Raw genomic sequence first — 27854 nt, 5'->3', positions numbered from 1 at the left:
TTCAGTATATGAAGGTAATTGAAAATGAAACTCGATGAATGGCGGGATGGGAGAGGGAGTGGGAGAGGGGAGGACCACGGGAGGGAGGGAGGTTGGGGAGGGGAGCCACAACAATACAAAAGTTGCACTTTGTAAACTCACATTTATTAAATTAAAAAAATAAATAAATAAAAAGAAACTCAGTCACTTAGATTTGTGATCCAGGTGTGCCAGCCTGTTTCCTAACTACAATGGCAAATGCCTGCCCCTACTTTTCTTATGATAAAAGTACTGGACATGTTTTAGTATAGTAAGTTAACTGTATCAGTTAAGGTAGTTTAATGAAAAAAATTTTTTATTCCATGGGATTACCTCTCAGAATGTTTTACAAGTAATATAGAGTTAATATTAATTACAAGTTATATATTATTATACAAGTATATATATTATATACAAGTTATATAATAATTATAGGTTAATATTAATTACAAGTAATATAGAGTTAATATTAAGAAATTAAGAAGTTAATATTAAGAAAAATGCTTTGTCTCAGTAGTATAAAAATATGCTGTTATTCATATTTAGAAACTCTTTGAAGCCTAATTCTATTTTAAATTTGTTTCAATTGAAGATAAAGATACTTTTGATGAATAATACTGTTTAACTTCCTAGGGACTTAGCCATTCAGTTTTATAGGATAATAATAAAAATGGAATGGGGCAGTAATAAATTATGATATAGTGTATTTAAATAGCATTCCTCCTGCCAAGAAAGGGAAAGAGAAACCAACTTTTCTTCAGCGTAGTCCAAATGTTAAGGGACTTACTCAGAGATAGTATGATGTCTTGAAGCTTGGGCTCTGGAATCAGACTATGTTGGTTTCGGTCTTTTCAGCTTCTTACTGGTTGTGTAACTTTTTGTCCTGGTAAAGGCCACATATTTGAAACAGAAAACTGGGTTTATTGGAGTTGGACAGTGGATACCCATACTTTTAAGACGCAGCCTTTCTGAGTAAAGCAGACTGCTGTTATTATTCAGGGATTTAGGGGTTGTGTAGGTCGGGGACTGGTGTACCTTCTGAAGCAAGAGTGTGTGAGGATTAGTGGACCTTTAGATACGACAGGAGAGTCACTGAGCGAGACTGTTACCAATTGACTGGCTTTCACAAATGTGGTCATGGAATTGATTTGTCACCAACGTGTTGGGATGAGTTTAAAACTATTTATGAGTCTCACTTACTTAACAGTAACAAAACTGCCTTCCTCACAGGATATTTCAGGTCATTAAATCAGAGATTATCTGTAAACTTCCTAGAATAATGCCTAATGGAAACATGCCATCTTCTTCGTCAGCCTGACCATTGGATAAAGCCCACCAACTATGAAAACCCTAACTTTTAGAGCTCAAGATCCTCACACTGTGGGGTGGCCCATCAGACTTATCATATCTCATAGTGTTATAAAATTAATGCCATACATTTGCACTTGTGTCTGTGCTCAGTACAGAGCTCTACGTTGTCAGCATTCTATGCAGTGTTGATCCCACTTTTAAATAGATATCATTTGCTTTCTAGACCAGTGGGATCTTTATGGATTTTCTTTTGTTCTTAAGCTTTTATGAGCATCATAGATGTCTTGCAGAACCTAGTGAAAACTGTGAGCACTTTACTATAATAAATATATTTGTGCATATACACATTTTTGTATATAATTTCTTGGGATCTCATACTCCATGAAGGTACAAATCCTGCTCTTCAGAACTACCTCTGGTTAAAAAGATTCTCTATCGGAATATTCACCCCTAGAAGCAAGGATTTAAGTTGCAGAACATTAGACAACACCAATAAAAGTAAGCATTTATGACAGATGTATCTTGGAGATTAAGGGCAGATGTTGAAATGGCTTGGGTGGGAAGGAGTCAGGTCTTAGAACCAACAGTGTAAGCCAGGGTGATGAGTGTTGAACATTAGCATAATAAGCCATTCTTGGGTTCCTGCTCCTGGCCTTATCTGCAGAATTTGATTAATTAGATCTAGCACAGAATGACTGTGGTCCTAACTACTCTTTGAGAAAAACTGAATTATTTTATGAAATCCAAACATTGTTGTGACTCAGTAAATTTTCCCTGACTGGTTACTTCCTTCCTCTCCAGTCTTTATTTTTCATATCCATCTTCTGTCGCACTTTACTCCTGTGAAATCATTTGAGTTTCTCAAGATCCCATGGTGTCAGGTCTCAGAGATTCTTCAACTGTGTCATGCTCCCCTGCCAGACTTGGTAAAATGAAGATTTGGGGCCCTGGACTAGTTTCAGTGCTTCTGAACTAGGGTCCAGTAACTTGTATTCTTAACAAGTTCCAGGTGCTTCTGGTCTGGGGCTGCACTTTGAGAACAACCACAGAAGGCCTGGATACATTTATCCTACACTTACTACTGATCACAAGCACTAGATTGTTTATGTCACCTACTCAAAAAATTACTCAAAATCAGTAATTTACCTTGTGTTAGACAATTACAATAATCCCTGTAGGGAGCAGGCATTTGGCCTCCTTGTTAAGACACTAGTTGAAATAGCCACACCCCACACTGGAATGCCTGGATTCAATCCCCAGCTCCAGCTTCCAGTTTCAGCTCTCTGCTAATGCAGATCCTGGGAGGCAGCAGTGATGGCTCAGGTAACTGGATTCCTGCCACCCACATGGAAGGCTTGGTTTGAATTCCCTAGCCTGGCTGCAGCCCTAGCTGTTAAGGGCATTTGCGGAAATTAACAAGTGAATAGGAGCACATTCTCTCTGACTGCCTCCCTCACCCCCCATCTCTCTTCATATCAAACAAACAACAACAAAAAAGTATGTATTCCTGTAGGTCAGTTGAAAAGGAGAGTTGCTTATGGTTAATGTCTAATCCACAAGAGTGTTGTGTTAATATCTAATCCATAAGAGTGTTCCTACCCTACTGGGCCATTCCTCCCTAGAAAGGAAGTAAGAAGCTCCTGAGAGTGAAGAGATTCTTCATCATTCTTTCTGCCTCTCTTCACATCAAAATGAAGGCAAAATCAGGTTCATATTCAAAGTCAACCATTATGATGTCTGGTTCCCTCTACTAACCTCACCCCCTAATCATTAATTCCCAAACTTGTCTTAGCCACTCCATAACTAAAGATACAAGGAATCCATATTAAAATGTCTATGACTTTACCCTAGAAATTCTGCTTCTAAAAACTAATTCCAAGAAAATTATCTCTAAAAAGAGAAAAGACTTAGCTACAGGTGCTTTCTAACTTTGTAATAACAAGAAATATGTACAACTTAAATATCTAACTTGGAGAATTGGTTAAATAAATTGTGTTATCTTCCAATGTTATAATGCTATGGTATAAGTAATTTTATAGAAGGATATTTAATGCTATGGAAAGTTATTTGCAGTACGTTAAGTGGAGAAAAATCAATTATTTTGGAAGTTTTAGATAAAAATATATGTTGATATAATAAAGGTTATTTCTGGATGGTGGCATTGTGAGTATTTTCTCCTTCATTTTACTTAAAAATTCTACAGTGAACTATATGCTGTATTCATTTTTAAATACAGAAAATTTTGTTCTAAAAAGTTCTGAGTCAGGGCTGGCACTGTAGCATAGCGGGTTAAGCTGCCACCTAAGACACCAGCATCCCATATGGATACAGGTTCAAGTCCTGGCTATTCTACTTCTGAGCCAGCTCCCTGCTAATGTGCCTGGGAAAGCAGCAGAAATTAGCCCAAATGCTTGGTCCCTCGCACCCACATGGGCAACCCTGAAGAAGCTCCTGACTCCTGGCCCAGCTCTGGGTTTTGTGGCCATCTGGGGAGTGAACCAGCATATTGAAGACTTCTCTCTCTGTCTCTCCCTCTCTCTATAACTCTTTAAGTAAATAAGTCTTAAACAAATTTAAAAAGTCTTATAAAGTGTAGGGAAAGGCAGGCATTTGGCATAGCTGTTCAGATGGTGTTTGGGATGCCCAAATGCCATATCAGTGTCTGGGTTCAAGTCCCAGCTCTGCTTCTGCTTCCAGCTTCCCACTAATTTGCCTCCTGGGCAGCAGTGGATGATGGCTGAAGTCACTTGGGTCCTTGCCCAGCAACGTGGAATCCCCCCCCCTCTCTCTCTCTCTCTGCCCAGCCCTCCCTCTAATTTTCAAATAAAAAATAAAAATTATATTTGTAAATCTTTAAATAGTGTAGTGAAAGTTTTAATCTTGGTATTTATTTCAGACTATTGAGAACTATTCCTTTCCTTTGACAGAAGATGAAAGTCCCAGAACAGGACTTTCTGTACCCACCTTTCTCTGGAAAAGAAGGGTGAAGAAAGAAGCTGCTGAAGGCAGATATTTTGCTGGCCCTGCACTGTAAAGTAGGACCTGTAAGCAGTATTGTCATCTTACTTCAGATAGAGACAACTGTGCTTCCTATAGTTGACATTGTTAGTACTTTTTAGTTCATAAAATTGCTGTAGTCTGGCCAGGAGGTCACTATCAATGATCCAAGGTTAATATAAATATAAAACAAAAAATGAAGTTTTTCTTTTCTTTTTTTCTCTTTTTTTTTAACAATTAGGTAAGAGTTTGCAGTCATGTCTGAAATTTCACACATCATAAGCAGGGTATCATAACAACAAGCTGACTTTTGAAAGTAATAAAATAATTTATGTAGAACATTGAAAACGCTTTTGAAAGCTCTAAAGTTTTATTATATTCTTCAACAATTGCTTCACTCAGGGGCAGACATGTGGTGCATGGGATCAAGCTGCCATTTTGGACACTTGTACTCCATCTCTCAGTGCCTGGGATTCTGTCCTGCCTCCACTTCTGATCCAGCTTCTTGCTAGTGTGCCTGGGCAGCAGCAGGTGATAGCCCAAGTATGTGGGTCCAGGCCACCACATGGCAATCTGGATTGAGTTCCTTGTTCCTGGCTTCCTGTTCTTATATTGAATAAAATTCATTGTTCCCTTAGCTTGTTTTTTTAACTGTAGCAAATAAACCCCTTGTATATAGTGTTTAGTCATGCAGCAGTGGTTAAGTAGTTAAGAATACGGCATTTAAGAATATAAAGGGCTTAGAGGATAAAATGCTTGGGTTTGAAGCTTGGCTCCTTTACTTCCTAGCTGTGAGACCTTAGGGAAGCTACTTAATCTCTGTGTACCCTCTTCTCTGGCCTAGCTTCAGCTATGGCAGCCATAACTTTTTAAAAAATTGCTGCAACCAAAACCAGCAGTGCCAGTCGTGTTAGGTTTTCCACATTTTCAAAGTATACCTTGGCTGTTTATACTTCTAGGCCTTTTATGAAGTTACTGATGTTACGAAGTCACAGAGATGTTGCATTTTAAAGATATCATCATTGCAATTTCCAAATAATCCCTTTTCTTAAATGTGGGAATCATCTCTGATATTTATAAACTTTCTGGTCTTCATTCTTTTTTCAGTAACAATGTGTTCATTCAGATCCCTTTTACCTGAGATGGTGGGGGATAACAAGGCTTCCCAAACTAGAACAACAGTATACTCTCCCTGATTGTGCTTCACTGGTTTAGATCACAGCTGAAATGACTGCTGTATGAGATTGACCTCAGAGCACCTTTCTGCTCTGCAAAAGATTCCTTTGACCATGACTTAAATGAGTTGCGTATGTAAAATAGAATGTATTCCTTTAGCTTGTTTTATAGAGCCCACATAATTGATTTCATGTTTGATTGTACTTAGTGACTGTCATGCATGATCAATAATCGCTGCTTAGGGAGGTGTTAGGCTTGGGGAAACCTGGTACTTTCTGATACTACTCTCTTCAGTTTCAGCAAGGAAACATTTCACTGAAGTAGTTTAACTTCAGGATCTTACTGAAAATCATCATGGTCTCACCCAAAGGTCTTATTTCTTAAGTACTTTAAGCTTTATAGAATCAGAACTGAGAGTGAAAAAAGGCTAGAAGATAAGGAAGAATATGAGGAAAGACAATTAACAATCCTTTTTAACTAATACTAATACTTGCATAGCATTTGCTTGCTTTTGTTCCCTCTTGCCTGCTTCTACAAGTCGCTTCCACTTTTTCCCCTTTCAAGTTTTTCCATTTTCTTTTGTGAGTGTGACACTCATTGCTAGGATACCTTTGCTGACTAGAAGAGGACTCGGAGGTTTGAGGCATAAAAATTGGGAAGGCATGGCAAGAAACAAGTTTTCTCTACTGTTGACATTTCCTTATTCCACCAAGGGGATCTGAGCCCACTGCACTTTCACAGTAGCATGGAGACAGCTTGCCTTGGCTGACCTCTGTGAGATTTCCCTGGATGTTCCCACAGGTGATTGGAATGCTCCAGCAATATGTACTCTATCTTCCCTACCATAGAGTCAGCTAAGCCTACAGTGAGACCTAATCACATGAGTCTGCATGATTTTGAGTGCCTTCTTAGGAAAAGCAAAGTCACCTCATGACAGTTTGCCATGACTGTTGATTTAATTTTCCTATATGTCCACTTCATCAGGGAAGATATCTCTTATTGAGGTACAGCCCTTCACCTAATGACCAGAGAGAGTGACTTTGCATTAAAGGATGGAAATAGAAAGCAAACAAAGTTGACGTTCAGAGAAGAAAACTCCTTTTAGATTTGTGGGGAGAAGATTCCAGATGCCTGGACATACATGCACATGTATGCATATGTACACACACAGAGCTTAGTGACTGAAAACAAATTCCAAAATATTCAAACTTGAAAGCCATATAGCTTAATTGATATTTCCAAAACTATATGATTTTCACAAGACTTTCCATCAGGTAAAGAGCATTCTTCCTCAGAAGCTTGGAATACCTGTCTTCACTTCTGAAAAACTTCGCACTCTACAAAATCACACAATAAAAAATAACATTTTATAGAGGAAATAGGATTAGAAACAGATCATTCAAAACCAATAGAATTTTGTAATCTCAGCCATCCTCATAGGCAAATCTCCACTGAATTTGCCCAGAATCCTTATATTTTATAAGGTCTTTTCTCTTTTTAGCCTGCTTACTATCTAGAAAATATGATTTCTTCCATCACAAAATATTCCTTCTTCTAAAGTCTTTGAAAAGTTTATATTTTTCCCAAGAACAATAACCATATTTTTACTTTTATACTACAAATTGTACTTATACCAATTTACAATCATAGAATTGATCATGACAGATTTTCATTAGTTGTCTGTGACTTCTCATAAAAGATGTCCTAGTTGCTATAGGAAAATTGCACTAAAATCTCTATTTAAAAAAAAAAAAACATGTTTTGAAATCTCCAGAGTTGCTTCATATATGCCATCAGGGTTAAGAACCACTGCATGAAAGTTAAAATAACTAAGGTATTCACTAGGATGTCATTTTATCAAAGTTGCATTTAAACATTTCAAGGAAGCCATTGTGAATTAGATTAACTGCTAGAAAAATTCAATGCATGTTACATAAATAATTTTCAACCTATATCACTCATGGTAACTGGATCACCTATTCTTTTAGTGATACAAGATTTGTATCAATTTTTGGATTCATTGTTGTAATTAAGATGTAAAACAGAAAAAGTAATACTATATCTGAAATGATATGACTAAAACTTTTTGTATCTTGTTTTATTATCTCTTTATTCCTTCATCTTTTATCAGTCAAGTGATTTTTCCGATGTGGTCAGATATTTATAGGAGTTTGTGTTACAGAGATAGCATTTATGTCACTAAATGTCATTGAAGACACAGGAATAGGTGTCAACAGACAAATTCTTGGAGAATTATGTTTTTAAAACTGCTCTAAACGTAGAAGTGGACATTTAGCAAAGCAGCTAAGAATCCAGCATCCTAGTCCTGGAGCTACCGTTGTGGCCCAGTGATCTAAGCTGCCGCCTACAACATCAGCATCTCATATTGGAGCACTGGGCTGCTCTGCTTTGAATCCAGCTCCCTGCTAATGTGGTTGGGAAGGTAGTGGAGTATGGCCCAAGTACTTGGGCTCCTGCTACCCATGTGGGAGACCCGTATGAGGCTCCTGGCTTTGACCTTGTCTAGCCCCCAGCCATTTTGGCCAAAGATCTGTCTCTATCACTCTTTCTAATTAATCAATCTTTAACAACAACAACAAAAACACCATTGTCATATATTAGGGTTCAAATCCTAGCTCTGGCTCTTGTCCCTAGCTCCCTGCTGCTGCAGACCCTGGGAGGCAGTGATGATGGCTCAGGTAATTGAGTTCCAGCCACCCAAATAGGAATCATAGATTGTGTTTCCATTCCTAACCTTGGTCTCAGCCCAACCCTGGCCATTGCAGGCATCTGGGGATTGAGCCAGTGGATGGTAGTGCATGTCCTCTTTCTTTCCCTCTGTTTTTCCCTCTCTTAAATAAATATATGAATAAAATGTTTAATGTTCTGAACATGACTGAATCTGAAGTGTTGGGACTTTAAAAGACTTCTTATAACTATGCCTTTATAAAAGCAGCCCAAATATTCATAGATTCAAGCAACCTTAAGAAAAAAGACTTGTGGCTGGCGCCGCGGCTCAATAGGCTAATCCTCCACCTGTGGCATCGGCACACTGGCTTCTAGTGTTGGTCGAGGTGCCGGATTCTGTCCTGTTGCCCCTCTTCCAGGCCAGCTCTCTGCTGTGGCCAGGGAGTGCAGTGGAGGATGGCCCAAGTTCTTGGGCCCTGCACCCGCCTGGGAGACCAGGAGAAGCACCTGGCTCCTGGCTTCAGATCAGGCCATTGGAGGGTAAACCAACAGCAAAAGGAAGACCTTTCTCCCTGTCTCCCTTTCTCACTGTCCACTCTGCCTGTGAAAGAGAGAAAGAAAGAAAGAAAGAAAGAAAGAAAGAAAGAAAGAAAGAAAGAAAGAAAGAGAGAGAGAGAGAGAGAGAGAGAGAGAGAGAGAGAGAGAGAGAAGGAAGGAAGGAAGGAAGGAAGGAAGGAAGGAAGGAAGGGAAGGGAAGGAAGGAAAGGAAGGAAAGGAAGGAAGGAAGGAAAGGAAGGAAGGAAGGAAGAAGAAAGGAAGGAAGGAAGGAAGGAAAGAAAAAGAAAGGAAGGAAGGAAAGGAAAGGAAAGGAAAGAAGGAAGGAAGGAAGGAAGGAAGGAAGGAAGACTTGTTAAATGCCTCTAAATAAGGCCAGACCACTTTCTCTGGCATGTGATTGAAACAGACAAAATGAGTGTCATGAGTTAGCATCTTACTTGCTAGGTAAGGACTGTCTTAAATTTGTGTTCTGTTCTCTAATTTCCTCTGGTGCTTCTGACATTTTAAGCTGTGATATTGTGTCTGTAAAAATGACCAGCCTCCCCTGGGAGAAAAGATATGAGTTCCTTGACGGCTGGGTAACTCTAAGTATTCTTCATTTGCTCCCTAGTGTCTAACAGTCTTTCATGTGGAAGTGGACTGGAGTCCAGAATTACTTTTTAGGGAAACAAATTTATAAAACTGTGGTTATACAGGTAAGCTAAATTAAATCAGCTAAAACTCTGCTTAATGTTAGGAAAGTTTCTATTTCATATACCAGGACAAGGAGACAATTTATTGGTCTTTAAAAAAAAAAAAAGATTTATTTATTTATCTGAGAGAGTTATACACACACACAGAGAGAGAGAATGGTCTTCCATCTTCTGGTTCACTCCCTGATTGGCATCAACAGCCGGAGCTGCATCAATCCAAAGCCCAGAGCCCGGAGCTTCCTCTGGGTCTCCCACATGGCTGCGAGGGCTCAAGGACTTGGGCCATCTTCTAATGCTTTCGTGGGCCATAGTAGAGAGCTCCATCAGAAGTGGAGCAGCCAGGACTCGAACCGGTGCCCATATAGGATGCCAGCACTGTAGGCAATGCCCTTACCTGCTATGCCACAGCGCCAGCCCCAATTTATTGATCTTTATCCTCAAATCCTCTAGATTTTTGTTATTATAAAACTGTTACATTGCTGAGAAGGATATTGTAATATCTTTTACTATTTCAACAATTATGATCCTTCTTCCATCCAGAGGATGAATCTCAGATGGGTTACCTACTTGCTATATATTGCTGTATATTTCAGCAATATTCCAAGCTCCACTGCATTAATAATAAACTTTCTCCTCAAGAAGTTAAATTAGTAATTATTAACTTTAACACCAAAGATAAATTGGCACAGGTTTTCTTTTTTTTTTTTTTTAATATTTATTTATTTCAAACCAGATTGAGAGAGAGAGAGAGAGATCTTCCATTTGCTGGTTCACTCCCCAAATGGCCGCAATGGTCTCATCTGGATCAGGTCATAGCTAGGAATCTGGCACGCCATCCAGGTCTCTCACATGGGTGGTAAGGGCCCAACCACTTGGATCATCTTCCATTGCTTTCCTAGATGCATTAGCAGGGAGCTGGGTTGGAAGTGAAACAGCCAGAATCAAACCGTCTTTCATAGGACGCCAACATCACAGGTGGAAGCTTAACACAATACCAGCCCCAGATTTTCTTGATTTTATAATTTGGTGAGGTAGTTGCTGTTTATGACCAAAGCTTTTTGTCTGAAAAGCAAAGAATATATTCCATTACTTTTCTGTAAATGAAAAATCCACTTAACATGCATATTTATTTGAAAGTACCACTTGGCTTCATTCTAAATTTTTATAAGATAAATTTACTTATTTGAAAGGCAGAGTTTGAGAGAGGGAGAGACAGACATCTTCCATCTGATGGTTCACTCCCCAAATGGCTACATTGGTTAGAACCAGGCTAATTCAAAGCCAGGAATTTCTTCAAGGTCTCCCACATGGATGCAGGGGCCCAAGTACTTGGGCCATTTTCCTCTGCCTTCCCAGGAGCATTAGCAGTGAGCTGTGTTCATATGGAATGCCAACACCGCAGGCAGTGACCTTATACAGTACACCACAGCTGCAGCCCACATTCTAAATTGTTAGTATGCTTAAGATATAAGCCAAAGAGGAAAGTAAAAGTTGTCAGTAAAAAAATATTTCCAATCAGTAGAAAGGCAAAATCTAAGTTTTTTTAAAGAATTAATTGATATGAGATATATATCTGTCTGTATGTCTTGTTTGAAAAATTCAGATGTTCTAAAATAAGAATTTAATAGGGGCTGGTGCCATCCCACATGGACACCAGTTCTAGTCCCAGCTACACCTCTTCCCATCCAGCTCTCTGCTGTGGTCTGGGAGAGCGTGGAGGATGGCCCAAGTGCTTGGGCCCCTGCACCTGTGTGGGAGACTGGGAGGAAGGTCCTGGCTCTAAGCTTCGGATTGGCTCAGCTCTGACCGTTGCAGCCATTTGGAGAGTGAACCAACAGACGGAGGACCTTTCTCTCTGTCTCTCCCTCTCACTGTCTGCAACTCTCTCTCTCAAGTAAATAAATAGAAAATCTTAAAAAATAAAAAATAATTTTATTAGAGTGGTTATGTGGTACATTTAAAAGTCTATTATTTATTAATGCGTTTTTGTATGCCTTAAAAAATAATTCTTTGCCTGATCCATGAACGAAACTATTTACTAAAAATTACTCATATTAGGTAAGCCATCAAACACTAAAATAAAAACATGACATAGATATTTAGTTTTGTAAATAAAGCTATATTAGTCTTAGAATTCAGAATTTATGATTCTATCAAAAACACTAATTATATTTAATAGGGAGCATCAATAGGTAATTTACAATTTTCTAGTTGCCAACCCATTGCATTAAAATATTGACTAGACTGCTAACTCTAAAGTAATTCCCTGTTAAATCAAATCAACTAAATTAAGTTAAACCTAACCTCTGTGGAGGTACTGTGAAATTCCCACTGGGCAGCGTTTACTGAGAAAGGATAAGGCAGGCCAATAACCAATCAGATCTTTCTCAGTCAGAGTTTATCTCCCTTTCCATTTTTTCTCCCATAGAATTAAGAAAATACGAACAATCACCATTTTCTTTTCTCATTCTTGACAAAAAACCTTTTTTTTTGTCAATTTTTTTTACATTGACTCTTTTGTTAGGACTAATAGCATTATAGGCAATAGATTTTTCTGAAAAACTAAGTTTACCCTTAAGTGAGGTTAAGATTGTAATTCCTGTTTAGATTATTTTCTTTCTTTTTTCTTTTTTTTTTTTTAAAGAATTTATTTATTTATTTGAGAGGTAGAGTTACAGACAGTAAGAGGGAGAGACATAGAGAGAGGTCATCCTTCCGTTTGTTCACTCCCCAGATGGCTGCAACGGCCGGAGCTATGCCGATCCAAACCCAGGAGCCAGGAGCTTCTTCCTGGTCTCCCAAGCGGGTGCAGGGGCCCAAGGAGTTGGGCCATCTTTTACTGCTTTCCCAGGCCATAGCAGAGAGCCGGATTAGAAGAGGAACAGCCAGGTCTAGAACCAGGGCCCATATGGGATGTGGGCGCCTCAGGCTGAGGAGTAACCTACTGTGCCACGGCACCAGCCCCCTGTTTGGATTATTTTCAACTTTATCATTGAGAATCAGTTTGCCTTTTACTGGTAGAAATAAGTTCCCATGAATACCCATTACTTGAAGATTTGTTTATTTGAAGGGCAGGGTTACAGAGAAAAAGAGACAGAGAGAATCTTCCATCTGCTACTTCACTCCCCAAATAGCCACAATGGAGCCTGGCTGGTCTGAAGCCAGGAGCCAGGAGCTTCTTCTGGGTCACCCCCGTGGGTGCAATGGCTAAGCATTTGGGCCATCTTCCACTGTTTTTCCCAGGTGCATTAGCAGGGAGCCGAATCTGAAGTGCAATAGCTGGGACTTAAACTGACACACATATGGGATGTCGGCACCCCAGACAAGGCTTTACCTGCTATGCCACAGTGCCGGCCCTATACTATACCCATTACTTCTTACAATGAAATATATACCCAGCCTCAAATTCCACATAGAGCCTCAACATCCCTAGCCCTGGCCTTAATTGAATGTTGCAAAGTATCTTTCATAGTATGAAGTAGGAGTATTACAGGAAATAAATTATAATTGATGTGAAAGATTAATGCAGTCATTTAACAGAGTATGGCTCATCATCCTTCATTTCATTCCTTGTAGATTCTAAATCTCTCATTGACAGTAAACTAGAGTTACTGAAAATGTTTCTAGAGAAATGAATATAATTAACAGTATGTTTTAAGACATTTTTAACAGTAGAAATCTTGTCTGATTTAAATCTATAAATAAATCATTTATAATATTAATGATTTTTAAAAGATTTATTTATTTACTTGAAAGAAAGGCAAAGTGACAGAAAGAAAGAGAAATCAGTCTTCTAACCACTGATTCATTCCCAGACGGTCGCAACAGGTAGATCTCAACCAGGCCAAAGCTGAGAACCAGGAACTCCATCCTGGTTTCCCACATAGGTGGCATGGGCCCAAATACTTAGGTCATCTTCACTGCCTTCCCAGGCACATTAGCAAGAAGCTGAATCAGAAGCAGAGCACCTGGTACTCGAATTGGCACTCAGATATGGGATACTGGCAGTGCAAGCAGCACCTTAATCTGCTGCACCACAATGCCAGCTCCAGGAAAGATTTATCTTTGCCCATTTACTTTCTCCCCAGGATTTATATTTCTCTAAAAATGTCAGGAATTTATAAAAATTTCAAACAGCTGTTCCTTCCACATTGCCTATACCACTAATTTCTCTTTATGGAGTGGTTTAAGGTAAGAAGGTATCATGTATAAGCCAAAAACACATGTAATCTATAATCAAGAAATGAAACCCATATACTACTTAATTGCCTACTCTTTTCAGCTTACCAGAGTTGTCTGAGAAAGGAAACCTGATCACAACATTTTCACCATTTGGTAATTTTGAAACTAAGAAAAGCTGCATAAAAGCAGGGTAGCAGCCAAAATTTGGGATCCTGCAGTGCTTTTTGAGTGTAGTGGGCAAGGACCTTGATCAGAGTTGTCTCCGTAGCCATGTAGTCTACCCACGCATGATTGTGACATCAACCCTTTTCTACAAAGTCTACCTGTAGTCTACTAAATGAGTTGTTGCTCACATGCAACTAGTTTATTTTTTTACTCAGACCTGAGCTCTTTGAGAATTTTCTAGACTAAAAAGACCTAAAAAAAACCCATCTTCCTAGCCCATCCTGTGGGAATTTAATGACTACACTGTCTTCGAGGAGTATAAGAAATGATTGAATATTTCCACAAAGATTGAACATTGTGGCACAGTGAGTTAAGGTACCACTTGACATGCCTGCATCCTTTGTCAGAGTACCTGGGATTGAGTCCAGACTCTACTTGCAATCTAACTCCTGCTATAACTTTAAGAAAAAAAAAAGATTGAACATGTTAGTAGCTTCAGTGTTACAGTAGGATAGTTGCCACATGTTTTTACCTGACTTATCTTTGGTATTGCTAATGCTTGTTTAAACAGACTCATTAGAAGTGATCAGAGTGGGCTAGTGCTGTGGCGTAGCGGGTGAAGCCACCACCTGCAGTGCCGGCATCCCATACGGGCACCGGTTCAGGTCCCGGTTGCTCCACTTCTGATTCAGCTCTCTGCTGTGGCCTGGGAGGGACAGTGGAAGATAGCCCAAGTCCTTGGGACACTGCACCTGTGTGAAAGACCTGGAAGAAGCTCCAGGCTCCTGACTTCAGATCAGCCCAGCTCTGGCTTTTGCAGCTGTTTGAGAGAGGGAACCAGCGGATGGAAGACTTCTTTCTCTCTGCCTCTGCTTCTCTGTAACTTTGCCTTTCAAATAAATAAATAAATAAATAAATCTTCAAAAAAAAAGTCATCAGAGGCAGTGTTGTGGCATAGCAGGTAACCACTTGTAACACCAGCACCCCGTAAGGATTCTGGTTTGAGTTCCTGCTGCTCCACTTCTGATCCAGTTCCCTGCTCTTGTTCCTGGGGAATGCAGTGGAAGATGGCCCAAGAGCTTTTTGTGGGAATTCAGAAGAAGCTCCTGACTCGTGCCTTCAGCTCAGGCTCTTGTGGCCATTTGGGGAGTGAACCAACTGATGGAAGATACCTTCTCTGTATGTCTCTTCCTTTCTCCATAAAAGATGCTACATAAACACCTAAAACATAAATTTCTTCATAGAATGAGAATGTAAAAAGGAGTCTTTGAGAAGCAAGATTTTTTTTTACTCTGTGTGGAAGAACATATTGCCTTTTCTCAATCTTTATTGTAGGCAGGATGGCATAATCTGACCCTGTTAAGAGACTGCAGAATATGTATCCCCAATAGTTAGAGAACTCCCTCCTATTAATTATAACAAATTATAGAAAATTATAGCAATTAGTGAATTGCTGTTTTTATATAATGTTTTGCTTCCAGAAACAGTAGTCCAAAGGAGTAACTTTAAAAGACACGTCAGACACTGTGATGATCAAAGTTTAAAAAAAAAAATAGTCCTACGAAAGGGATTTCTCAGTGGTTTCCGTATTATACCCTATGTACTTTTTGCCTTTTCTATTTTTGGGCTGATTCCTTCAGCTCTGGCTGCCTAGTGAGATAATTTACACACTACTTCAGAATGGTGATTACTTTAATAAATTATTTAAATCAAAACCCCAGTAAAAGGACATTATTCTTATATGCATTGTAAATAAAAATAGTAGACCCAATGATAGAAAAAAATAAGAAACAGGATGCATTATGTTTTACCTTTCTTGGATCCTAGAACCCTTGAGGAATTTTCTTCCCTGAAAATTCTGTGTCTACATAATGTTGGACATAGTTTCATACAAACCTCCAGAAACCTGTGGATTGCCCATTGACTCCAGGTTAAGCACATCAGTAATTAGATTTGCCTTGCTACGTGATCAGTAGCCACATGATGTTATTCAATTTTAAGTTAATTAAGTCAAATCTCCTTTTTCACTTTCCACATTTTATATGCTCAGTAGCCACATGTGCCTAATGGCCACCATTATTGGACATAGTAAATACAGAATGTTTGTTTCATCACAGACAGTGCTGTTAGATAGCAGTAGGTTAGATGGTTCTAAAATATTTGCTTTAAGAATTTTATTGGGGGCCAGCACTATGGCATAATGGGAAAAGCTGCTGCCTGCGGTTCAAGTCCTGGCTGCTCCACTTCCAATCCAGCTCTCTACCATGGCCTGGGAAAGCAGTAGATGATGGCCCAAGTCCTTGGGCCCCCTGGCTTTGGATCGGCACAGCTCTGGTCTTTGCGACCAACTGGGGAGCAAACCATCAGATAGAAGATCTTACTGTCTGCCTTTCCTTCTCTCTCTGACTCTTGACTTTCAAATAAATAAGTAAATCTTTAAAAAAAAATTCTTATTATTGGGGGCCAGCACTGTGGTGTAGCAGGTTAAGCCTCCGCCTATGGTGCCAGCATCCCATAAGGACGCCAGTTTGTGTCCTGGCTGCTCCTCTGCCAATGCAGCTCTCTACTATGGCCTAAGAAACCAGTAGAAGATGGCCCAAGTGGTTGGGCCCCTGCACCCATGTGCAAGACCCAGAAGAAGTTTCTGGCTCCTAGCTTTGGATCTGCCCAGCTCTAACCATTGCGGCCATTGTGGGAGTGAACCAGCAGATGCAAGACCTCTCTGTTCCTTTCTGTGTCTGTAACTCTACCTCTCAAATAAACCAAATCTTTAAAAAACATCTTACATATGTTCTTGTGTTTTGAAAACCTAGAATATAGCATGTATTGTAAGAAAGTTTCTTTTAACCACAGAATAAGTCTGTTATCAAAGCATAAGTACATGTATCGCTAGAACTAAGGCAAGACCTTTAGGATTTTTCTGTGATCAGTTGTTTGGCTTTTATCTTGTTGTATCTCAGTTAAATTCTCCATACTGGTAGTTCTAAATCATTTCTACTTCTATGTAAACCCTTGTCTGCAGTATAGGTGGAACTTTTACAAGATGATACTTCAAAAACTTTGAAAAAATGGAATTTAAAGTGTGAATTTACTTCCGTGCAGAAAAAAATTTGAAGGTTATGTATTGTTTTTCATAATGTGTATTTTCCATATATTGTGAAAAAATTACACCAAAGTAAAATTTTAATTCCATTTTTATTAACTTTTTAAATACCCTTATATGCTCAGAAAAACTGATGCTATCAATTTTCCACATTTCTGTGTCAAAAATATTGTGTGTTCACCTTTGTCTCTTATTATGATGTGCTACAGAAACAGCAAAAGGATCAAGGGAATGCAAAAGCTTTTGAATTCAATAGTATAATCCAGACTTAAAGGGGAGTTGAGAAGTAGACTTACTCTTTTTTAGAAGCTTAGGCTCCACTCACATGATTTGATCCTTTAAATCTGTTTTGGGGCCCTTGCACATGTATCTTGAAATAATTAGCAGGAATTCCTAATACGTGGTGCAGACGATACTATATTCATCCTCAAATATACAGCTGATCTCATTATCATCAGAGAAAATAATAGGAGCTAACCCTTTATTCACTGTGGAGGGCACCCATGTGTTTCACATTAGCTTCTTCATTTAACTCTTAGAACAACTCTTACCGGGTGAGTAGTGTGATTAAGTTTTGAAACAAGATTAGAAAGGTTATGTAACTTGGTCCAGATTGGTTAATAGGAGTTTTGGAAACCATAATTTCTTGAATTAGTCACTTGAGTCTTCTCCATTTTTTTATTGTAGTTAAAAAACATAGAACATGAAATCTATTCCCTTAAGCTGTTAACTGTATAGAACAGTAATATTAACCATCTTCTCGTGGTTTTTGTTTTTTTAAGATTTATTTGAAAGGTAGAGTTACAGAAAGAGAGAGTAAATACCCCAAATAGCCACAACAGCCAGAACTAGACAAATCAGAAGCCAGGATTCAAGAACTTCTTCCAGGTCTCCCACGTGAGTACAGGGGCCCAAGTACTTCTGCTTTCCCAGGTGCATTAGCAGAGAGCCAGATCAAAAGTGCAGCAGCCAGAACTCAAACCGGGACCAATATGGGATGCCAGTGCAGGAACCAGTGGTTTTATCCTCTATGCCACAGCACCAGCCCATGCTCATTTTTGTATAGCAGATTTCTAGAAGTTTTCACCTTGTGTAATAGAAAATTTATACCCATTGAACAGCATTTCTCCATTTCCCCTCCCCCCTAGCCCCAGTAACCCCCATTCTGCTTTCTGCTTCAGTGAATTTGACTACTTTAGATACCTATCATGAGCAGATTCTGTTTGTAAGAAACAGGTCATCTACACAATTTGAGCCTTTCCCCAATGTCAAGCTTTATTAATGATTCACACATTAATTTAGCTATGAGCTGCATGGGCTTCACTGAGTGCTCAATGACCTAAGTATACCCCATTTCACTTGTAGTCAGCTGTTGGGTCGAACTGGTAAGGCACATGCAGTTATGGCTACTGTCAATATATTGACCATATGAATAATTGTACATTATTTCATATTTGTCCTACACTTAACATGTATCACACACTAAGATGGAAGAAAATAAGGTCAGTGGGCCAGGGAAAGAGGGAGAATTAGAGAATCCTTGGAGAGGTCTGGATGTTGGTCCTCATATTGCAAAGAAGTTAGTGATGAGTCAGGCTTAGCCTTTGTTGGCCAAAGCCTGGGTCACCAGCGTTGCAAGGCATTCCACAAGACATGCACTGGACACGGTATAAGAGTCTGGAGGTTTAGTCTGTATATAATCCAGATCTGGAGTGTGGTGGATTATGCCCTTGTGTGTAATTGATTATGCCCTTTTTTTAAATTACTGAAAAGTATTCATAGTGTTTATGTACCACCTTGTCTTTATCTGTTCATCTGCTGTTTCAGCTTCTTGGCTGTTGTGAGTTATGTCTCAGTGAACATAGGAGTGCAAATATCTCTTTGAGATCCTGTGTTCATTTTTTTTGGATAAGTAATCAGACCTAGGATGGCTAGATCATATATGATAATTCTGTTTTTAATGTTTTATAGAACCCCCATCCTTTTGGCAATAGCAACAGCTGGACCACTTTACATTCCTACCTAGAGTGCACAAAGGTTCCATTTTTTCCACATCCTCACCAACACTTGTGTTTTCTCTCTTTGTTTTAAAATGGCCATCTTAGCAGGTCTCAGGTAGTATTGTGGTTTTGGCTTCCATTTCCCTGATTAGTTATTTTGAGCACTTTTCCATATACGTGTTGGCCCATGAGTATGTCTTCTTCAGAGAAATGTCTATTCAAGTCCTTTGCCCATTTTTAACATTTAGTTATTTGGTTTTTTGCTATTGAGCTTTTGGAGTTCCATATCTATGTTGCATATCATTCTTTTGTCATTGACCCAGCAGCCGGGGTGGGGGGTGGCTTAGCTTCAGCGAAATAGCAGTGTCAGAGCACAGTTACCCTCATTTCGACATGAGATCTGACTGAACAGTGAGTGCATTTCCAGTGCCACCACACCTACCAGATCGGATCCACATTGTTTCAGAAATCACCAGGTGATGCATGTGCACATTAACCTTTGAGGAGCATTGTCTTAGAATAATAGTTGAACATTTTGAAGGTTTTTACCTACAGTCAAACTGTTAATACTCATCAAAGAACCTCCTCAAAAATTCCGCTTCCTAGGGATATATTTTTATAGTTCATTTGAGCAGAGTTGCTGTTGGAAGTGAGAAGTAGAGCAGATAATTTGTTGCTGTTAATTTGTAACACATATGCAAAGTGAATTTGGGCCAAAGCAGAGTTTCCAAGCAGCTTCGCCTCTTTGCTGAAAGGAGCTAGATGTGATTTACTTCCTTTTGCTTGTTAGGGTTCACGGTGCCTGTGGCAAGGATTATATACTTCTGCATCTACTGTCTTTTTGCCATGTGGTGAGATATATAAACACGTACATGTGGTGACAGCTGGAAATAATTTACTAGAAAAATCCTAGTTATATCTGCTGGCCCAGCATTTAGTATTTTGGGGACTCTTTTTTAGAACAGAATACTATCAAGCTTTGCCACAAGGCCCTGTCACCTAATTTATGTCCTTTTCCATGAGTTCAGGATACCCACACTGTCTATTTTTGTTTGTTTTTAAGATTTTTTTTTTGTTTATTTGAGAAGCGGAATCACAGAAAGGGAGAGACACACAGAGAAAGGTCTTCCATCTGCTGGTTCACTCCCCAATGGCCGCATCAGACAGGGCAGGCTAGGCCAAAGCCAGGAGCTTCCTCCAGATCTCCGCACAGGGGCCCAAGCATTTAGACTGTCTTCCACTATCCTCCCAGGCACACCAGTAGGGAGCTGGATAGAAAGTGGCTTAGCCAGGACTCACCGTCATCTCAGACGGCAGTTTTACCTGCTACGCCACAGTGCCATGTGTCCCCTACACACACACAGTCATAGATAGTAATGATGTTCACAATCCCCAGGTGATCACCCTGTAAATCCTTGATTTCCACATAGAAATTTAGGTGCTGCTGCTTGGTAAAAATTGCATTTCTTCAGTACAGTAAGGTCCAATATTTTTTATGTGCTTTACACATGGTGAAACCCAGAGATTTGAAAATCACTGCTCTAAATTAAATATATATTCAAGCTTCAAGTCTATGCTATGTAAACACTCTCTGGAGTGATTAGAGTGGATTCAGCATCCCACTTGGTCCTTATTTACTGAAGACTATCCTTACATGAAGAGTGAAAAAAAAGTGAAAGATTCCTGTCTAGGGAAAAATCCTTTTGTTAACACTCAGAAATGTTTATTGTTATTTTAGGACTTAGTGTAATTTTTACACCATTGATTGTTAACTACCAGTGGACCCATTACAACACGGCCCAAGCACTAACAGTCTAGCCATGAATATAGCTGGACCACCCACAATTCCAGGCAGAGAAAATTCTCTGAAATAGACTTTTCCTAGAAGCTAAGTTAAAGTTAAAACTCCAATTACTGTTCCATTTTCATTCTTTCATGTCTTCATTCAATAATCGTTTATCAGATACCAGATCCATTCCAGGCATTGTAGTCCATATAACAGATATAAAATAAATAAAACTTTGTTCTTGACCTTGAGGGGGTTCATAGCCTAACATAGTAATAGAGCTGTACATATAAATAATTAATTAAACACAGATATTGGCCCTTATTGGACATGGAGAAGTGGAGTGAGTCAAGCTATAGAAGAACCTGAATGAAAAGAATTGTATGAATGCTTCACATGAGACACTAATCTCCACTGCCATTGTCTGCCAGCTGTAAAAGGAATGTCTATCTTCTGAGCAAATCAGTTGGCTGTATCCAAAACTCATTATCCTTCCTCCCATTTAAAAAAAAGAAAGAAAGAAAGAAAGAAAGAAACACACCTTCTCTACATGTTTTCCTAGATTGTCCACTGGCACTCTCTCAGCCAAAACACTTCCTTTGGCCCATCAGTAATCAAGGACTGTCAGTTTAATCTCCTGTAGCCTCTCCGTCCTTAGTCCCTTATCCTCCTCATTAATCACTGCTAATGTTGCTGCCTCAGATAAGCCCTCAGACTTCTACATCTGCAGTAGTCTCCCTATTGGTCTCCCCATCTTGAGACTTGCCTGTTTCTAATCCAGTCTCTTCATATCAGTTTAAACCATAGAAATGGCTCTACTTCCTTAGGAAAAGATCTAAAATCCTTAATACTGTGTACAGGTTAAGCCAAACTGCTTAGATTCAAATCCTGACCCCCTACAGCTGTTTGGAGCAGGTCACTTCAGTGCCTGAGTTCTTTCTTAAGTGTAACTTTCACAGGGTTAATGCGGTGCTAAGTGAGTTAACACTTTATGTGTGAAGTGATTAACAATGCATGGCGCAACATAAATGCACAATGATGGTGCTAATCCTGGTGGGGGGTTATCAAGTACCTCCCCTGTGTGGTACTCACCTTCCTTTCTAAAACCTAACAATCTAGAGAAGGGAAACAAATAGGTAAACTGTCGCTCCCCGTCTTCGTGGAGGAACGACACAGGACCCTGCGCTGTTCTTTTGTCTGCTCGGCCCTCCCCGGGTTTGCTGCTGGTTCTTCCCGGGTTGGCTACCGACCCTTCCGCCTCTGTGGAAGGGCGGTTCCCCCTAGCCACTTTCCCCACTTCCGCGGGGGAGCGGTACACCGCCGGCCGGCTCTCTTGGGGGCTGCACAGGTGTTCCTTCAGATAGATGTTCCCTTTAGGTGTTCCTGGTGCATGCTGTCTCTCTCCTCCTTTATAGTCCTTTTCCACCAATCCCAACTCTGCTACCCACACGCCGAGTACGCTGCTCTCCTCCAATCAGGAGCAGGTCCTACAGTTTATTGGTTGAACTGGAGGCAGCTGCGTAGAAGCTGTTTCTCCCTTCTCAGCGCCATATTGTGGGAGAGCAGATGCATAGAATAAGTCTTAATTCCAGTAACTTAGTCTAGTCCGGGTTGCTCCCCACAGTAAACAAATTATATTGTGGGTACAATTGCAGTTTTGAGCAAAGTGCTAAATGGCTAGGGAGTCAGAAAACTACAACATCTTGTTGCTTAGGGGACCTGTACTGTAACAAAGAGGATGGAGTGCAGGTGCTGCTTTGAGACCCAGCTCTCCACTTCCAGTACTGCTATCTGTTATGACCTGGGAAAGCATTAGAAGGTTATCCAAATGCTTGGGCCCCTGCACCCACATGGGAGACCTGGAAGAAGCTCCTGGCTCCTGGCTTTGGATTGGCCCATCTCCAGCCATTGCAGCCATTTAGGGAGTGAACCAGTGGATGGAAGATCTCTCTCTCTCTCTCTGCCTCTGCCTCTCTGTAACTCTTCCTTTCAAATAAATAAATAAGTCTTTTTAAAGAAATCTTGTTGCTTAAAAATATTATATTAAAATTTTTATTTATTTGAAAAACAGAGATAGGAGAGACAGAAAGAAAGATTTCCCACTTGCTGGTCACTCCCCAAGTGGCACAATGGCCAAGAGTGGGCTAGACAAAAACCAGGAGCATTAAACTCCATCTGGGTCTTTCATAGGTACAGGGACCTAAGGACTTGGGCCATCTTCAGCTGCTTTTCCAGGAGCACTAGCAGGGAGCTGGATTGGAAGTGAAGTAGCCAGGATACAAACCAGGGCCCATATGAAATGCCAGCATTGCTTATGGAGGCTTAACCTACTATACCACAAGGGTGGACCCCAAAATTTTTATTTTCTGAAATACACAGTTACTTGACCTCCCAAATACAACTGAATACCTCCCAAGCCATATGTTCCTCAGGCATGGAAGTTGCATATTCATGATTTTGTTCCCCTATACTTTTGCAGTGACCCTAAACAATTTAACTCTAGAATATGCAAACATTTAGGTCCATTCTCTTTGCAATAATTTATAAGGAAAAAAAAAAAAAACCAGAAGCTGGGCATTAGACATACAACAGGGAAGGAAAATAACCAAAGAAGTAAAGCCTTGGGGGAAAAAGTAGACAATGGTAGAGATTAACTGTGCTTTGTTGATTTTTGGAGCATGTGGGCCACTGAGCTTTGTACAAGAATCATCATGGGAGTGGTAGCGAGGAGACTACAGAACACTGGCAGAATACACACAAATTCAAAGTAACTTCTGTAAACATAATTCAAAAACAACAGTGAACCTATGTATAGAGGAAACACAGAGTTGGTTGAAATGACTTCTGCTAAAGTGCTTGTGTATTCTCCCTGATGTCATGTATATGCTACTGTTTTCACCTTCTCTGGTCTGGTACTGATAAGTAGTTTTAGAAACAAAGATGAACAGTTTGATTTTGCATTTTTTTTGCATACTAGTTATACTATATATATATTATATATATAGTATTTATTTTGTATAGCTCAGTTAGGTGTCTTACCCATCCTCCTGCTCACATAAACCTGTGCATTCTCTACCTCTATATCTTTACCCTTTTAACTTATTAGTGCCTTCAAATAATTGTGAGCACTCTAACCTTGTTGGTAAGGATTATGTCTTGCAACATGGTACAGAAAAAGATGAGTAGCCAGCAGATACTCAGTTGGTTTTTGTTGAATGAATACATGCTGTCCTCTGGTGTCACCTATCTCATTCCTAGGCCATTGTCATCAGTATATGGGTAGCTCATTCAATTAATTATTCAATTATGGATACCTTAATATGATAGGGTAAAATAAATGAAAAGAAATGAAATTTGTCAGGAGATCTGGTCTTAATTGCAAAGACTGTTGTCTGTAGAATAGCTGTCTGCCTTTCTGAAGAAGATTCCCTGTGCCTTTGCAAATGCCAGAGGCTTTACCCCATTTTCCTGGTTACTGTCTACGTAACAGACTGAAAAAGGTGAAAGGTCCAGGCTTCCACCCTGGCAGACAAAAGAGGACTCATGACACAACTCACTGTAGTTTGAAGACCTGAAATCAGAATCATAGACTTGATACATTTCAAGTCTTAGATACTGTAGGTGATATTAAGAAAAGGAATATTACAGCCAGAAAATACGATTCCCACACGTATCTAGTGTTGACCCTGTAATGTTTCATAAAAGTTGGAATTGCAATATATAATTGTGTAATGAACAAATGATAGACATATATCAACATAGGAATTTGCCACCTGGACCACCCAGCATATGCTGTGTCAGTCTGATGTGAGAGCTGTCTTCTTTGTGCATGACAAATAATCTGAAACAGCAAAGGGTTTGCAGGTGCAACAAGAAACATCATAAAAAAATTGGCCTGGCATCATCTGTCTCCTCAGTATATACCATTTATTTCCCTCCGTGTGTTGTCTCTCAGTCATAGGTCACAATTGGGCCTTAGAGCCCAACCCAGCATGTTGCAGCCTTCCCCCTCCCAAGTACCCCCGGAATTGCTGCCATTGGCCAGTGTCCAAGGAGAAGGCTTGAACAGCTGCCCTGACAAATGGATTTCCCCCATTCAGGCAAGCAAACGGGGAGTTTGAGCTGCTTTGCGATACTCCCTGCCTCTGGGTTGCAGAAGCTGTTTAAAATGATAATAAAGCATCCTACTCTCTGACACTATGTATTTTTCTTTCTGGAAATGTACAAATATCTTCAGGATTCTTTCAGTGTAGGAGTTGAGGAATCATCTTTCTAAGAGTTGATTTCAATTTTGCTTTTTCTTTTTTTTCTTTTTTCCTCTCTTTCTCACAGACAGTAAGGATTGTATCCTGGAGCCGCTTTCCCTGCCAGAAAGTCCAGGTGGCACCACCATTTTAAAAGGTTCTCCATCTGTGCCTTGTATTTTCTGTGAAGAACATTTTCCTGTGGCTGAACAAGACAAACTTCTGAAACACATGATTATTGAGCATAAGATTGTCATAGCTGATGTCAAGTTGGTTGCTGATTTCCAAAGGTAAGTTTTGTTTCTGTCCATTTAAGAATTAAATTCCATGTTCATCAGAGGAATGGCATGACCTATATCCCTATACAAATATGAAAATACTATTTTTTCTCAAACTTCTCCTTAGACTTTAAAAAAAATTGTGCTCCATTGCATACTGTACTTTTTAAAAAACTTTCTCACTCTTTTTCTCTTGAATGTGTATGTTGTATTTGATAATGTCACTATTTCCACATCTGGAAATGGTCCAGCTTTCCAAAGTAGATAACAGTCCTTTTGCCACAATTCATGAGATTGTTGACTTCTATGAGATTAATGTTCTTTTCATTTTTTAAGCCAAAGACATTCTGAATGAGTCCTTCCAGAAGGCCAAAATAGATTTGGTAACAGGCCACCCAGGAGGCAGTGATTAAGAACACGGATCCTCAGAGCCTTTCAAGCCAAAAGGATTTTGTTAAAAGTTTAAAAGTACTGTGATAAGACTGAAAACAACAAATAAAAAACTGTATCACTCAAGAAGCAAAAGCCATAGAAGAATAGATATCTGTTGAGATCAGTAACCAAGATGTGCCAGGGAAGATTAAAACAACAACAACAGCAATACAAAAAACATATAGAACCTAGTGCTTGAAAACTATACACAGTGGACCTGCAGGAATTTTTCTATTTTTAAGATTTATTTATTTATTTTGAAAGCGTTAGAGAGAGGAGAGCATGAAAGAAGAGATCTTTCATCCACTGGTTCACTCCCCATCTGGCTACAACAGCCAGTGCTGAGCCAGGCCAAAGCCAGAAGCCAAGAGCTTCATCCAGGTCTCCCATGAGGGTTGCCCAAATACTTGCACCATCTTCTGATTTTCTCAGACCATTAGCAGGGAGCTGGATCAGAAATGGAGCAGATAACACCTGCCCTGGCACCAAGATGGCAGAATGGGGAGGGAACTTACTGCTCTAGTCTAGGGGAAGATAGTTTAGAAAAACATGGAGACAGTGCAGTCTCAGGGAATAGTTAGAAAAGTACTTGGGCCCTGCACCCCATGGGAGACCAGGATAAGTACCTGGCTCCTGCCATCGGATCAGCGCAGTACGCCGGCCGCAGCGCGCTGGCCACGGCGGCCATTGGAGGGTGAACCAACGGCAAAGGAAGACCTTTCTCTCTGTCTCTCTCTCTCACTGTCCACTCTGCCTGTAAAAAAAAAGAAAAAGAAAACATCAGAGGAAGCTCCTTACAAATTAGAAAGACACTGTGGATCTATGTGGAGTGCGTGTACATGCACAATTCAGGACTCCAGCAGCCGAGAGCCTCAGCACCAGCTCTGGAGTGTGAGGTGAGACCAGACTGCAGCAACCCAAGCCACTGGCAATAAACCTACGGGAAGATCCTGGTATGAGTCTGGCTTGTAGCCCTGTGAGGGACAGCATTACCTGGCAACCTAGAGGGGAAGAAAGGGGGGTACACTTCTCTCTTCCTGTACATTTCTCTCTTCCTGACCAGCTGGCACTAATGTCTTGTAACTAGCCAAGAGCAGGAAGGTGCCATTTTGGACATACGTAACAGCTGTGCCAGCTTGTACCTGCGCGTCGAATAACCAACCGAGAGGAGACACCTAAGTCTGGCTGGGGGAATTGACAGGAGGCTGGGTGCTTGTGACTGTGGGAACCTTGTGTGCTAGGACTGTGGCAACACTGTGGCTGCGTGTGAGGATGCAGGGTGTGGATGAGACTTAGGGCAGTCACTGTGGGTGGCTCCACATGCTGGGTGCTCCCTGATTCCCTGTTGAGGGTCATTGCTGCAGGATCTGTGCTCACACCGAGGACTGCATGGATCCTTGTGGCAGGATAAATATTGCACCCACTGGAACTAACACCCAGGCATTGGCTCCCTTGGATGAGAGGAGATGAACATGAGAGCAGAAATTGAAAGAATTTGTCACCACTCGTCCATCATTACAAAAGATGCTTAAAGATGTGCTGCACACAGAAACAGAAACATGATCATCATTAGGAAAGAAGGTGAAGGCAGAAAATCTCCCAGTAAAGGTACAAAAGGCAATCCAAAGTAAGCAATAGAAATACTTATGGAAAAATGGCAAGGCCAATTCATTACTTATCAGTAGTCCCATTGAATTTAAATGGCCTCAACTCTCCAGTTAAAAGATACAGATTGGCTAAGTTGAAAAAATACAAAACCCATCTATTTGCTGCCTACAAGAAACACATCTCACCAACAAAGGTACATGCAGACTGAAAGTGAAAGGATGGAAAAAGATATTCCATGCTTACAGAAACCAAAAGAGAGCTGTGTAGCCATCTTAATATCAGACAAAACTGTTAAAAGAAACAAGGGCACTGAGCAATGACTAAGGAAGATGTGACTATCATAAATGTACACACACCTAATTACAGGGCGCCTGGCTATTTAAAAGAAATGTTGATGGATCTAAAGAGACAAAGACTCCCATACAGTAGTAGTGGGGGACTTCAATACCTGACTTTCAGCAATGGACAGATCAACCAGACAGAAAATCAGCAAGGAAACAGCAGAATTAATCGACACTATAGACCATATGGACCTAATGGATATCTACAGAACTTTTCATCCTAAAGATACAGAATACACATTCTTCTCACCAGTGCGTGGAACTTTCTGTAGGAT

At 40.1% G+C, this 27854-nt stretch overlaps 1 protein-coding gene across 9 annotated transcripts in view; it reads left to right on the top strand.

Annotated features, from left to right (window-relative positions):
* Positions 1–27854, top strand: part of ZNF277 (zinc finger protein 277) — a 148930-nt gene that overhangs the window by 49680 nt on the left and 71396 nt on the right. For 5 of the 9 annotated variants that reach the window (XM_089329394.1, XM_089329396.1, XM_008258389.5 and 2 more), the window contains exon 2: positions 25013–25210. In XM_089329394.1, the coding sequence (XP_089185520.1) occupies positions 25152–25210 (59 nt within the window). In that variant the 5' untranslated portion in view covers positions 25013–25151. Of the gene's footprint in view, positions 1–25008; positions 25211–27854 lie in introns of all 9 variants that reach the window. The other 4 variants (XM_089329398.1, XM_008258387.5, XM_089329395.1 and 1 more) reach the window with 1 other exon arrangement.

Source organism: Oryctolagus cuniculus, chromosome 3 (genome assembly GCF_051225735.1).
Source record: "Oryctolagus cuniculus isolate XC-2025 breed Fujian yellow rabbit chromosome 3, ASM5122573v1, whole genome shotgun sequence".
In the NCBI taxonomy this organism is placed as follows: Eukaryota; Metazoa; Chordata; class Mammalia; order Lagomorpha; family Leporidae; genus Oryctolagus; species Oryctolagus cuniculus.
This window is presented reverse-complemented; position numbering and strand designations above follow the sequence as displayed.